Raw genomic sequence first — 13,445 nt, forward strand, 5'->3', positions numbered from 1 at the left:
GAGAGAGAGAGAGAGAGAGAGAGAGAGAGAGAGAGAAAACAGTTATGATTTTTAATATCCAAATGAAATATTATTTGTCAGTTTTACGCGCATTTTCAGGACATTGTGAGAACAAGTAATTATTTTAACACTTTGAAAATAATTCTACACCAAATAATTGTTTAACAAATGACAGCATTGCACTCTCTTCAAGTCCGACCAGAATCCAAAGTCGTATAGACGTCTTAATCTAACGTCTGCTAGACGTCGTGAATATGACGTTGAACAGACGTTGTATTTAGGTCATCGACGTCGCGACCAAAATCCAGCGTTGTTTCAACGTTGTTCCGACGTCAGGTGTTTGCTGGGTAAGTGTCCATGTGAAATTTGCTTGAGGAAATGTGGTGCAGCCATGACTGCATCCCGACAGGAAAAAAAATAAAATTATATGAATAAAATTTCGTAAAGAAATGATTTGAGAATTAATAGCTTGAAATAATTACGTCATATTATATATCAAATTGGCAACGTCATGATAGGTCAAGCGAACAGCACAGGCGTAGGATCAAACTTTTCAGGCAGGAGGCCTAGGGCCTGCTGGAGTCTTCCCCGGTGAGCCCGAAGGTCCTAGAGGCCGGAGGCGATTCGAGGCCCCCTTGAACTCCTGGGTGTTAGCAACCACTGTTTGTTCGTTTCTAAACTACAAATAAATTGTTAGGAAAAGACAAGTACTTTTTCAGTTATAAGCATTTACAATTTCTGACATTTCGAACATACAATAAGAATAACGACATATACAATAACAATGGTAAGACTTGGAATATGAGTGACACGACATTGAATAACAATATCAAAGATACAATAAAATAACGAAACATAGAATAACAATAATGACATTTACCATAAGAATATCGAACATACCATAAGAATAACGACATATACAATAACAATAGCAAATTTTAGAATATGAATTACACGACATTAACAAACATACAATAATACTAACAAACATATATAATTTAGCAACGTTTGACATGCCATAACCGACAACAAGGAAATGGTTGTTGTCTGATAGTGTCATACTTACGCTATGATGCAAACGTAATCACACTTACGCTATGATGCAAACGTAATCAGGGGCCTTTTTACACACACAAAAAAATGTTACCATTTTTATCAAAATTCTACAAAATCAGAAGTCCCTCATCAAATTGTACAGAAGTGTTTACATTTCTGGCAAGGAATAGCACTAAACAAGTGTTTGTGGCTGGAAGAGTACGTAAGTGGGCTCCTATCTCAGTGAGTCACTTGTTGTTTCCAGCCAAAAGTGACAAAAATCAGATAAACCCTTCAGAGAACTAACCGATCGCGATGACCGCGGAAATACACTCACCTGGTCATATTAATCCACGTTTCTGGAACCACCGCTTCTGTGAAAGCTATTACCATTGTGATTTTAGTTACTTGAAAGTTTTATTCGACTAAATGATTTAAAGTTTTAATGTAATTGTTGTAATTGTTATCGCAAGCAATTTTATAAATTTTTATTAATATTGCAATATGATGACACTTTTGATGCTTAAAAGGAGGTGCACGTTTTCTTCTCACCTTCGGTAATTTATATTGATAGAATACTGTTTAATTGTTTACTTTATTTTCCATATTCAGATGTATTTTCCATCATATATCATTAAATGACCAGATTCACATGTTTCATTTTTCTTCGTATTTTTTGTTTCTTAAAAAAAAGTAAATAATAAGTTGTAAATGTTTACATTGTCTGAAAAAATAATCAAAGATTGACAGATTCCAGTCACGTTTCCTTGGCGGGATCCGGACAAACTCCCCTTGACACAGGAAGCTGCATCATGTTTTTCCTTTGCTTGTTTTGTTTTGTTAGGTTTAACGTCGTATATACGCAATTATAGGTCATAAGGCGACTTTCCAGCTTTGATGGTGGAGGAAGACCCCAGGTGCCCCTCCGTGCATTATTTCATCACGGGCGGGCACATTGGTTCCGTTAGCCAGCTGGATGGCTTCCTCACATGGAGGATTCAACATCCCAAGTGAGGCTCAAACCCACATATGTGAGTGGAAAGTTACTCGAAGTCAGTACTCGGCCACAGAGCCCCAATGTTTTTCCTTTGTGAAGGATTTTTGATGATCCGTAAAGGAATATACATTACTTGACACTTAAATTTAAAATTTGTACATGTCTTTTAATTATTGAAAGCACAATGCCAAAATTGTACATACTTCAAGAACTCATGGCAATCGAAGTTTCACTGTTTGAACTTTCTGTAAAATCAAAATTCATTATTTGGAAACTATGATATACCACGAACCATGCATATACATAAGAATCTTGCACCTAATTAGTGAGTTACCGTATTTTTGTAAAAATGAAATATCTATGTCACTATTTCCTCATAAATGGTCTTCAATGTTTTTAGAAAAGATCAATGTGGTAACAAAAAAAAATGACCGCATTATTAGATTTTATTGTAATTTTATTATGTGATTGACAAGAATATACATGTAGTTCTTTTTAAAGGTATTCCAAACAGGTTTGATAATATTCCCTATGGCACTCCTTCACTCCGTGTTGTGCATGCACAATAGAAGGATTAGTGGCTATTGCGTCCACACCTGGTCTACATGTGTAGAGAAAATCACCTTTAAAATCACCCACATTATCTGCTACGTGAGTTACAGTATGATCCGTGCCTACACTCGATATTTATAAATACAAAATTAGAAATCCAAATTATCCTATCTCTCTCTCTCTCTCTCTGTCTGTTCAGTCATTATCGCCCGATGGTGAAGTGGTAACACGCTTGACTGTCAATTCAGAGGTCCGGGATTCGAAAGGTCCGAGGTTCGAATCCCGGTACAGAAACTGGAAATTTCTGAGATGCTCTTGAGTGTCTCCCACCTAACTAAGAGGCCAGTACTGGTTCTTCCAGGAAGGATGACTTTGCGTGTATCGGTGCTTCACACCAGGCACGTTAAAGAACCAGCCGGACAGGCCTGTATCTAAAAGGATTTGTCTCTCTCTTTCGGTTCTGTGGGCCTTGTCTCATTCTGTCCCTGTGGTCAGATCGCTGTGTTTGTTCTGGTAGAGGATGAATTCGGCACCCTGAGTGGCTGTCTTTGCGCTATATAAAGTGCCTTTGAATGTGTTTATCATGAAAAGGAAGCTATATAAATCTGGTATAACAAAATATATATTTTAATATATGTAACTCGTCTGTTTCTTTCGTTACACCTGTCTTTTTTTATACATGTATATCTTTTGATCGACCGTATTCCGTCAGTGTTCCTGGATTCTATACCAGTATTAACCTTTCTCCATAAGTAACTGTCAACTTTTCTACATGAGTAAAACGTAGAGGACGAATGGTTTCAGAAATAATTGTCTTTTATCAAATCATCATAGTGTACAAACGCCTCACCCATAAATCGAACTCACGACCCAGCTTATAAATTGGACCGCGGGGCCGTCAGTTCTATTATGTTGATAAAAGACTTTATGTCTGGAACCATACATCTTCCACGCATGTGCCTTCATTATAACCAGTTTGTTCAATAATTCATGTCCCGTTTGTTTATTCATCATAATCATTTGTTCCATCATTATATCTGTCGCATGAGTTCCATCATTTCACCCATATGTATATGAGAGCATTATTTTGACGAGCAGAAAAGTTCTGTTTGTTGTAGCCCTTCGCGACTGAAATAATGTAGTTTATGCCAAGACCCGCGGTCAAAAAATGGCCAGTAACTGGGTGAAGTCCATACATATAAGAATTTAAAATCCAGTTTTAAGCTATGTCGCGCTTCTTAATACCAGTTGAGAATTTTTGTTCCATTTTCTTTAAGCCTTGAAAGAGGGCCACGGACTAACCTAGGGAAGTTTGATTTTTAGCCATGGAATTCCATATCGGACAATGTAGTAATACTCTTTCAAAAAAAAAAACTAGTCAAAGCAAAATTCTGAGTTGTGGTGCAGAAAAATGAACAGTGTTCAAGAAAATAAATCGTATCCATATGAAATACATGTATCACTGTATAACACCGCACGTTCGGTCGAATTGTTATCCTAGTGTAGCAGGTAACGGCTAGTGAACGTGTATTCTAAAGCTAACCAAAGTGCGAATCACGTGACATATGTTGGAAGTGAACTCGTGTTCATTCAGTAGGCAGTCAGTAAAGCACGAGGAAGGACACAAAGCGGGGAAGAAAGGTAAACATATTAAAATAGGAATTTCACTTCTTCTTCTTCCAATAATATGCTGGGCACTCTCTGGAGCATCATCGCATATGTGACTGTAGACAAGCTTACTGTCGCTGAGTGGCTGCTTTTTAATTTCCGAATTTTGCAGCCACCGCTGCATCACTGCCATCAGGTTTCTGTGGAGAAAGCCCTAGGGTGTTGTTGGCCTTTCTCGTCTTGTCTTCTATGTGGGCAATATCTCGTTAGACTTTTATTTGATATTCAGATTGTTTTTTGTTTTTTTAAATATGCATCACTTTTCTAGATTTTCTCGAGAGTGATTTGGCGGGAAGAATTTTTTTCTGATGATGTGTTAGGCTAGAACCAGTTACATGAGGTAAAGGTTGATGGTGGCGGAAGTGGTTTTTGGGAGAGAATATTTTAGCAAAGTGTTTTTTCAAGTTTTTATAAGTTTTATAAACTTTACTTGTGCTGTAGTGACGCAAGGCAGTTCTCAAAGTGTGATGGAATAATTTTAAAAGTGTTTTAACCGACAGTGGCAAACTTTTGGCTTTACATTTATCAAAAAGAGTTTGCGTGACCGCTATGAAATAGCGGCGTCATCTTGAATTTTTCTTATAAGATAAATTTTTAAAAATTAGTCACAGGTGGCTTTTCACGCATTTGTTCTCCTTGGATAATATGATCCTTGTTGAACGTTCGCCCTTCTACCATTTTGTCTAAGTCAGGTCTAGGAAAGTGGTATATTTACAGATTATCTGTAAATTTACAGATAATCTATAAATTTATAGATTTTTCGATCTATAAATTTCCAGATCAAATGTTTGAAAACTGCTAAAATCATACTTGGACTCAAAATCGCAGATTGAAATTAATTGATTTACTTATGGTATGCATAAGTAAAGGTCAATTGTAACTTTCAGACATTCCTGTTGACTTTGATTTTTTTGAAAATGCCAAAAACTCAAAGTCAATAAAAACGTTAATTTATGCATATTGTAAATAAACCAATTAATTTCAAGCTGCGGTTTTGGGAATAAATGTAATTTTGTCAGTTTTCATACAAACAATCTGTAAATTTACAGATCGAAAAATCTGTAAATTTATAGATTATCTGTAAATTATCTGTAAATATACCACTTTCCTAGACCTGTAAATTACTGTAATTGAGCAGTGGTTTAGTATACGAAATTAGTTCCTTTGTTTTCTTCTGTTTTCCAGTATTTACAGCTTTTGACCTGCTAGGGTCAATTGATATACTAGTGATTATGTAGAAAGCCTATAATCATGATTATTTAGAGTGTTTGATTTGTATTTATCTCAGATTTTGAGAAATACAGGCCTGAATTTTGTAACCGACTTCCGGCTCATTTGGAGCACTTTTTAGTGTTTTTCTGTGGCCAAGGACAATATTGTCCTCCAGCTTGCAGATACTAGCCCATTTTCCTTATTCCGCTTATCTTCCGTGCATTTGGTACTCCTGAAATGATTTAGCTGTGCCTAATATTTATATGCTAGCATATGTGTGCATTGTGTGTAACTCATCGGTTAGCAGGTGGTAAAACATTTCTCTAGTGTCTCAGTACCTCAATGTAAACAAAAAGGGGTCCTGAGTACTTGTGAATTTAGTTCCTTCTCATTTCCATAAAAACCATATTCAGTAAACGTGTCAGTACGTTGTAATACCCTGATATGCCTAGTGCAATTGCATAGTGTTTGTTCTTGTTATAGTGTACTAGTGAATTTAATAATTTACTTTCACAATTTTTGTAGTTTGAAAATATATACATATAGCAAAGAAAAATGAAAAGATAAGGAAAAAAACAGGAGAGAAAAGGGAAAGAAGGAAGAAAAAAAAATGACATGCGTGAGCAATCGTTTTTATATTTGGCAGAGAGCACAAGCTTCAGGCTCATAATTTGAAGAATATGGTCATATTTTGGGGATCAAAGGGAATACAGCATGTCCAAACTGTAACATTGACATGCATGGAGCAGTCTTCATATTATTTCCCATAAATACTTACTGAAAGTCAAGATCACATTTTAGGAGTCAAAAGTAATGTAAGATATTGTCAGGGCCATAACTTTTACAGGTATAAAGCATTTTTAGCTTGACTTTGCAAAGAAGAAGTAGAGCTATTGCACTCGCTCCGGTGTTGGCATGGGCGTCGCCGTTGGTTGAAGTTTTTGATAAGGTCAAATATCTCTGTTACTATCAAAGATACTGACTTGAAACTTAAATTAGTTATTTACTATCAAAGTCTACACCAGGAGAAACAATACCCATAACTCTGATTTGAATTTTGACGAGTTATGCCCCTTAAATTCTTAACTTAGAATTTTTGGTTAAAGTTTTTGATTGTCAATATCTCTTTTACTATCAAAGTTATTGACTTGAAACTTGAAATAGTTATTTTCTATCAGAGTCTACACCAGGAGAAACAATCCCCATAACTCTGATTTGAATTTTGACAGAGTTATGCCCTTTTAACTTAGAATTTTGGTTAAAGTTTTTGATAAGATCAAATATCTGTGGTAATATCAAAGCTATTTACTTGAAACTTAGAATAGTTACCTGCTATTGAAATGTACACCAGAAGAAACATTTGTCATAACTCTGATATAAGTTTCTCATAAAACGGACACGTTATTTGGCCAAATTATGCCCCTCGTTGGACTTAAAAAATCCTGGTTAAAGTTTTACATGCAAGTTACTACCTCCAAAACTAATGCTGATATTGAATTTAAACTTCACATGTGTCTTCTGGGTTATAAAACTATGTGATAGCATCAAGTCCCTTAACTCTGACCTGCATTTTTGACCAAATTATGCCCCCTTTAAAACTCCTGGTTAAAGTTTTGCATGCAAGTATATCTAGCTATTAACAATAATAGCATATAAAGCTTTGAAACTTTTTATTTTACTTTTTATGCCCCCGAAGGGAGGCATATTAGTTTTCAGCTGTCTGTCCGTTCGTTAGTTTGTTCATTAGTTAGTTCTTCACAACGTTAACTTTTTGCATGAAGGCACTTTACTCGCGAACCACTGCACCCTGGACCTTCAATCTTCACATGCTGATAGTACTTATTGAGTACACGACCCCTACTGACTTTGGGGTCACCACTTCAAAGGTCAAGGTCACAGGGGCCAATGTTAACTTTTTGCATGAAGGCATTTTACTGGCGAATCACTGCACCCAGGACCTTCAAACTTCACATGCTGATAGTACTTATTGAGTACACAACCCCTACTGACTTTGGGGTCACCAGATCAAAGGTCAAGGCGCTGCGGGGGCATTTGTCACCATTAGTGACAGCTCTAGTTCTAGGTCAATTTCCAACCATACTGGGTCAAGTCACATACCTCTGAATTGTTTGTATTTTGGGCAAATTTTGTCCACTTTTGGACATAGAAAGTCCTGCAAATTTAACTGTCTCCAAAACTGATGCAGACATTGAATTGAAATTTCACATGTGTCTTTAGGGTTATAAAACTAGTTGATAGCATCAAGTCCTGTAAGTCTGACATGCATTTTGTCCAAATTATGCCTACTTTTGTGCTTAGAAAATCCTATTTAAAGTTTTAAATGCCACTTACTGTAGTGTTGTTAAATACAATGTCAATCAAGTGATAGCAGCTCCTCCCACTAGCTCCCTAGCAGAAGGATGTCTCTCTGATACCATTATAAGTTAGTTGAATACATGCATGCAATATGACCACTTGTAGTGCCTTAGTAAATAAACTTGTAGAATAGTTTTATTGAGTTACTCATTTTTTACTTAAATATGGATCTGTCTTCAAGGGTATTGGAAAAATGAAAGACACTGAAGTAAAGTTGTATGTTGACAAAAATGTGCAACCTGTCACCCAGCCGCACAGACGCATACCTTTTCACCTGAGAAAACAAGTTGAAGATGAGCTCCAAAGGCTTGAAAAGTTAGACATCATTGAGAAAGTATATGGTCCGACAGATTGGGTATCACCGATAGTGGTGGCTCCGAAGCCCAAAAGCAAAACAAACCAAATAAGGATTTGTGTTGACATGAGATTGCCTAATCAAGCAATAAAACGCACAAGACATATAATTCCTACTATTGATGATATGATCGTGGACTTAAGCGGTGCTAAAGTGTTCTCTAAATTAGACTTGAATCAGGGATATCACCAGCTGGAACTATCAGAACAATCACGAAACATTACGACATTCACCACACATATTGGACTGAGAAGATACAAACGCCTAAGCTTTGGAATAAATAGCGCTGCGGAAATTTTTCAAAACGCTTTAAGTACGACTCTAGAGGGATTAGATGGTGTGAAAAATATTTCGGATGACATAATCGTATATGCTAGAAACCAAACAGAGCATGACAGAAGGCTTGAAGCAGTCTTAAAGCGACTACAGCAAATGAACATTACGCTAAATAAAAAGAAATGTGAATTCAACCAGAACAAATTAGAGTTCTTTGGATATGTATTTGGTGAAGACGGCATGTCGGCAGACCCAAAGAAGGTCGAAACCATCAAGAACACACCACCACCCAAGAATGTGCCAGAGGTGAGAAGCTTTTTAGCTATGACAAATTATGTGTCGCGCTTCATTCAAAATTACAGCACAATTGCAGAGCCTCTAAGACGCCTGATAAAGAAAAACGCAAAATGGACATGGCAAAATGAACAAAAAGAAGCATTCCTTAAGCTGAAATCGATTCTCAGCAGTGATACTGTCATGACCTACTTTGATCCTAATAAGGAAACACAGATCATCACAGATGCAAGTCCCGTTGGAGTAGCCGCAATAATGCTACAAGAAGGAAAAGTTGTGTGCTATGCAAGCAGGTCATTGACAGACGTTGAAAGAAATTCATATTCTCAGCAAGAAAGAGAGAATTTGGCACTAGTTTGGGGTGTAGAACATTGGCATATATACTTATATGGACATAAGTTCACTGTGATCACTGATGCGAAATTCATTGAAAATATCTACAGTAATCCAAAGTCAAAAATTGGATCAGCAAGACTTGAACGCTGGAGAATGCGACTATTATCATACGACTTTAACGTCATACATAAAAGTGGAGATTCAAACATGTCGGATTTCTTGAGCAGACACCCAGACACAGGAAAACACAAACAAACAAGTGTGGCAGAGGAATATGTTAATTTCCTGGCATATCATGATGTCCCTGTAGCCATGAACATGAATGAAATAATTCAAGCAACATCCCAGGACGTTGACCTCCAAATGGCCATTAAATATGTCAAATCTGGAAACTGGAATAACCCAAGCAAAAACAAAATCATTGATACCCTATCACGCTGCAAAAACGAGCTGTCAGTAGTAAATCTTCAAAATGGTGAAATTCTGCTGCATGAGTCCAGGATTGTTATCCCTAGGCAATTACAAGATAAAGTGATATCATTAGCTCATGAGGGTCATCAGGGAATTGTTAAAACCAAACAATTATTAAGAGAGAAAATGTATTTCCCAGGCATGGATCAATTAGTAGAAGCAAAATGCAAAAGTTGCATTCCGTGTCTAGCAGCAACAAATAAAAAGACTCAAAAACCACTGCAAATGAGTGAAATGCCAAAATATGCGTTTCAGGTAGTTAGCTTGGACTTTTGTGGACCATTTCCAGATGGAAAGTATTTACTCGTGCTAATGGATGAATACTCACGTTTCCCGTTCGTTGAAGTACTTAATTCAATCACAGGCAACACAGTGATTCCTGTGCTAGACAAAATTTTCTCAGAAGCAGGGATTCCAGAAGTGTTAAAGTCAGACAACGGAAGTCCCATGAATTCACACCAGTTCAAAGATTTTGCTAAGCATATGGGTTTCAAACACAAGAAAATAACTCCGCTGTGGCCGCAGGCAAATGCTGAATGTGAACGCTTCATGAAAACAATAGGCAAAACAATCAGAGCTTCCCATGTCCATCATTCTGATTGGAAAAAAGACATGTATGCTTTTCTGAGAAATTACAGATCGACACCGCACGGAACGACATCCGAAACACCCTCTGACCTATTTTATGGAAGACCCATAAACATTAAAATTCCATTCTTACAAAGGCAAAAGAAATCGAAAAAACACAAAAACGCAAGAGAAAATGACAGAAAATCAAAGCAGAAAATGAAAGACTATGCTGATACACGGAGAAACACAAGAAAAACTGAAATTAAAATTGGTGACAGTGTGTTGGTAAAACAAGACAAACACAACAAATTTTCGACCCCATACGATCCAATACCCTATGAGGTAATCAAGACAAAAGGGTCAATGGTAACCGCCGAACGCGAGGACAAACAAATAACTCGAAACTCTTCATTCTTTAAACGTGTCGGAACGTCGAAAAATGAGCCGAACAACGAGAAAAGCAACGCCAACCATGATACGACCGTATCATCCCAATTCGAGAAGAAAACCAGGCACGAAACCCCATCACACCAAGGCAACGACTCTGGCGATGCCGTATTACCACGAACACAAAGACAAAAAAAACCACCGGATTACTTAAAAGATTATGTGTGTCAGAGTACTAAATAGCGGCATAATAATCCGCTATAATTCAAAGCAGAGCTGTATTCGAAATTGGAATTTAAAAGTGTTAATCAATAATCTATCATTTAAAAGCTGCATTCAAAATTGGAATTTAAAAGTGCTAATCAATAATCTACCATTTAAATATGTAACGTTGTGAAAAAAAAATCCAAAGAGATGTAAAAGGATTTAACAATAAAATGTAATTCACCATGAATTATACATGCAACAGGTGCATTGAAATAATACATGCCATTCATATGCTTACACTGTTTTGTTACTGGATTTACATTATTGTTTTAGAATAATATATCTGACCTTCATTGCAAATTCATTTTGTATCATCGGGCATATAATTTATTTAATTGAATGAAATGCCAGTCTCATTCACAATCTTAGAAACAATAAAGTAATTTATGAACACGTGTAGACAGTACTTGCTATCGGAACCAATCTTTAAATCAGCCATTGAACATTAACGTTGAGATAAGACGATAAAGCAATTAGGGGCATATCATTGCTACAAATAAAACTCTCGTTATCTGGACAGACACTCGTGAAGACAAACACTTGTAATCTGGGTTAATGTTTGGAAACAATGACACTGCTGTTGGAGAATTTGATTAGTATAAACATTCTTTTATTCTGCCTAATTTCAAATCTTGGCCGGGAGGAATTGTAGTGTTGTTAAATACAATGTCAATCAAGTGATAGCAGCTCCTCCCACTAGCTCCCTAGCAGAAGGATGTCTCTCTGATACCATTATAAGTTAGTTGAATACATGCATGCAATATGACCACTTGTAGTGCCTTAGTAAATAAACTTGTAGAATAGTTTTATTGAGTTACTCATTTCTCAATACAGTACACTTACTATCTCCAAAACTATAATGCAGATATTGGTTTAAAAGTCTAGATAACTTGACATGAAGAGTAATATTTCTGCTTCTGGGACAACAGTTCGAATAGTCGAGCATTGGCTGTCTTACGTACACATGCTCTTAGATTTTTTTAAGTTCCATGTACTTGACACTGCAGATAGTTCTACCAATCAAGTCATTGATAGATATTTAATCCCCAGTTATAACTTGCTTATTACTGAAAGAAGATAAAATATTGTCAATGCAAAAGAAGTTGTCAGATATATGCATATTGCATGACATAAGAAAATATAATAAAAGTGTAATAAAATAAATTCAGATTCTCTTTTTAAGCTTAAATTTAGATACATGTACAATGTTATTTCTACCATAATGCACATTGTATATAAAACAAAGAAAAACTCTAGTATTTACTGTGAAAATGAACAATAGAATGAAATGACTAAACACTTAACTTTTAAACTGTAAAGGTATTTCATTCTTCCTTATACACTGGTGTATACATAAATGCAAGGTAGGATTATTTGTGTCATTGATTAATCTCTAGTACTATATCTAGCAATAATTTATTTCAGGCTGATGAGTCTATGATTGGTGATCTACACCTTCTTTGTAACTCAAGTTTGTTCTGATGTCTGCCGTCATTCCAGTTGACTCTCACAGTGGTGAACTTTATAACAGCTGTCAGAATGGGAACCAGAACAATTACCTCAGTGAAAGCCAAAACATTTTCATTGTTCAAGTGAGTACATAATAGTTTGAACAGAATCTGTATGCTTTTCTAGAGATGATATGTAAAAGAGTTGAATGTCTTTACAATAATTATTGTTTTTTCAGTCTAAAATGATAGGTAAGTTTAAACAATCTAAATGCACCAATTTCCAAGATATATTTGTTTTTCTTCTATTTGATATTTAAAAAATGAGCTTCTACAAAAATGACAGCTCCTGTATTTGTACAATAATACTAAATAGGTAATCAAGCAACAGTTTCAGGCTGGTCGGATGATGGCGGAAAGAAAGAATCCTCCATTTATAGCTCAACTACACGGAGTATAAGGAGAGCTATCCTACTCGCCTCTGGTATCAGTGTCGGCGTCTTTCCACGTCCCCACCTTGGTTAAAGTTTTTTTACACTTTCTCTTTTTTCACCTTAACTCTCTTATTACTGGATGGATTTGCTTTAAATTTGAAATAGTTATTCCTCACCAACACCCACATCATCTGGCATAAGGGCCAACACACCAATATTTCATGATTTAATTATCCCACCTTTTTACTTAGAATTTCAGGTTAAAATTTTGGTGCACTTTCACTCTCTCTGAGTTAACACACTACAGATTTGATTCAAATTTAAAATAGTTGTTCCACATCATCAAACACATCATATGACACAAGGTGCAAAACTCTGGCACCAATTTTTCATGAATTATACCCTCTTTTTAAATGAAATTTCGGGTTAAAAGTTTTGGTGCACTTTCACTCTATCTCAGTTATGACTAAATAGATTTGGTTCAGTCTTGAAATATTTCTTCCACATCATCACCCACATCATATGACTCAAGGTTCATAACTTTGGCACAATATTTTCATGAATTATGCCCCTTTCTTCATAGAATTTCAGGTTAAAGTTTTGGTGCAGTTTCACTCTATCTTTATTACTGAATGGAATTCATTCAAACTTGAATTGTTTGTGCACAAGGGCCATAACTCCTGCACCAATTTTTCATGAATTATTCCCCCTTTTGAATTAGAATTTCAGATTAAGTTTTGATGCACTTTCACTCTAGCTCAGTTATT

At 36.1% G+C, this 13,445-nt stretch overlaps 1 protein-coding gene across 1 annotated transcript; it reads left to right on the plus strand.

Moving 5' to 3' along the window:
* The first annotated feature begins 8,033 nt into the window (after nt 1-8,033).
* Nucleotides 8,034-10,772, plus strand: LOC123533314 (uncharacterized protein K02A2.6-like). The gene has a single exon (XM_045314957.2). The coding sequence runs from the start codon at nt 8,034-8,036 to the stop codon at nt 10,770-10,772; it is 2,739 nt and encodes a 912-aa protein (XP_045170892.2).
* Nucleotides 10,773-13,445: the final 2,673 nt, after the last annotated feature.

Source organism: Mercenaria mercenaria, chromosome 4 (assembly GCF_021730395.1).
Source record: "Mercenaria mercenaria strain notata chromosome 4, MADL_Memer_1, whole genome shotgun sequence".
NCBI classification, from domain to species: Eukaryota; Metazoa; Mollusca; class Bivalvia; order Venerida; family Veneridae; genus Mercenaria; species Mercenaria mercenaria.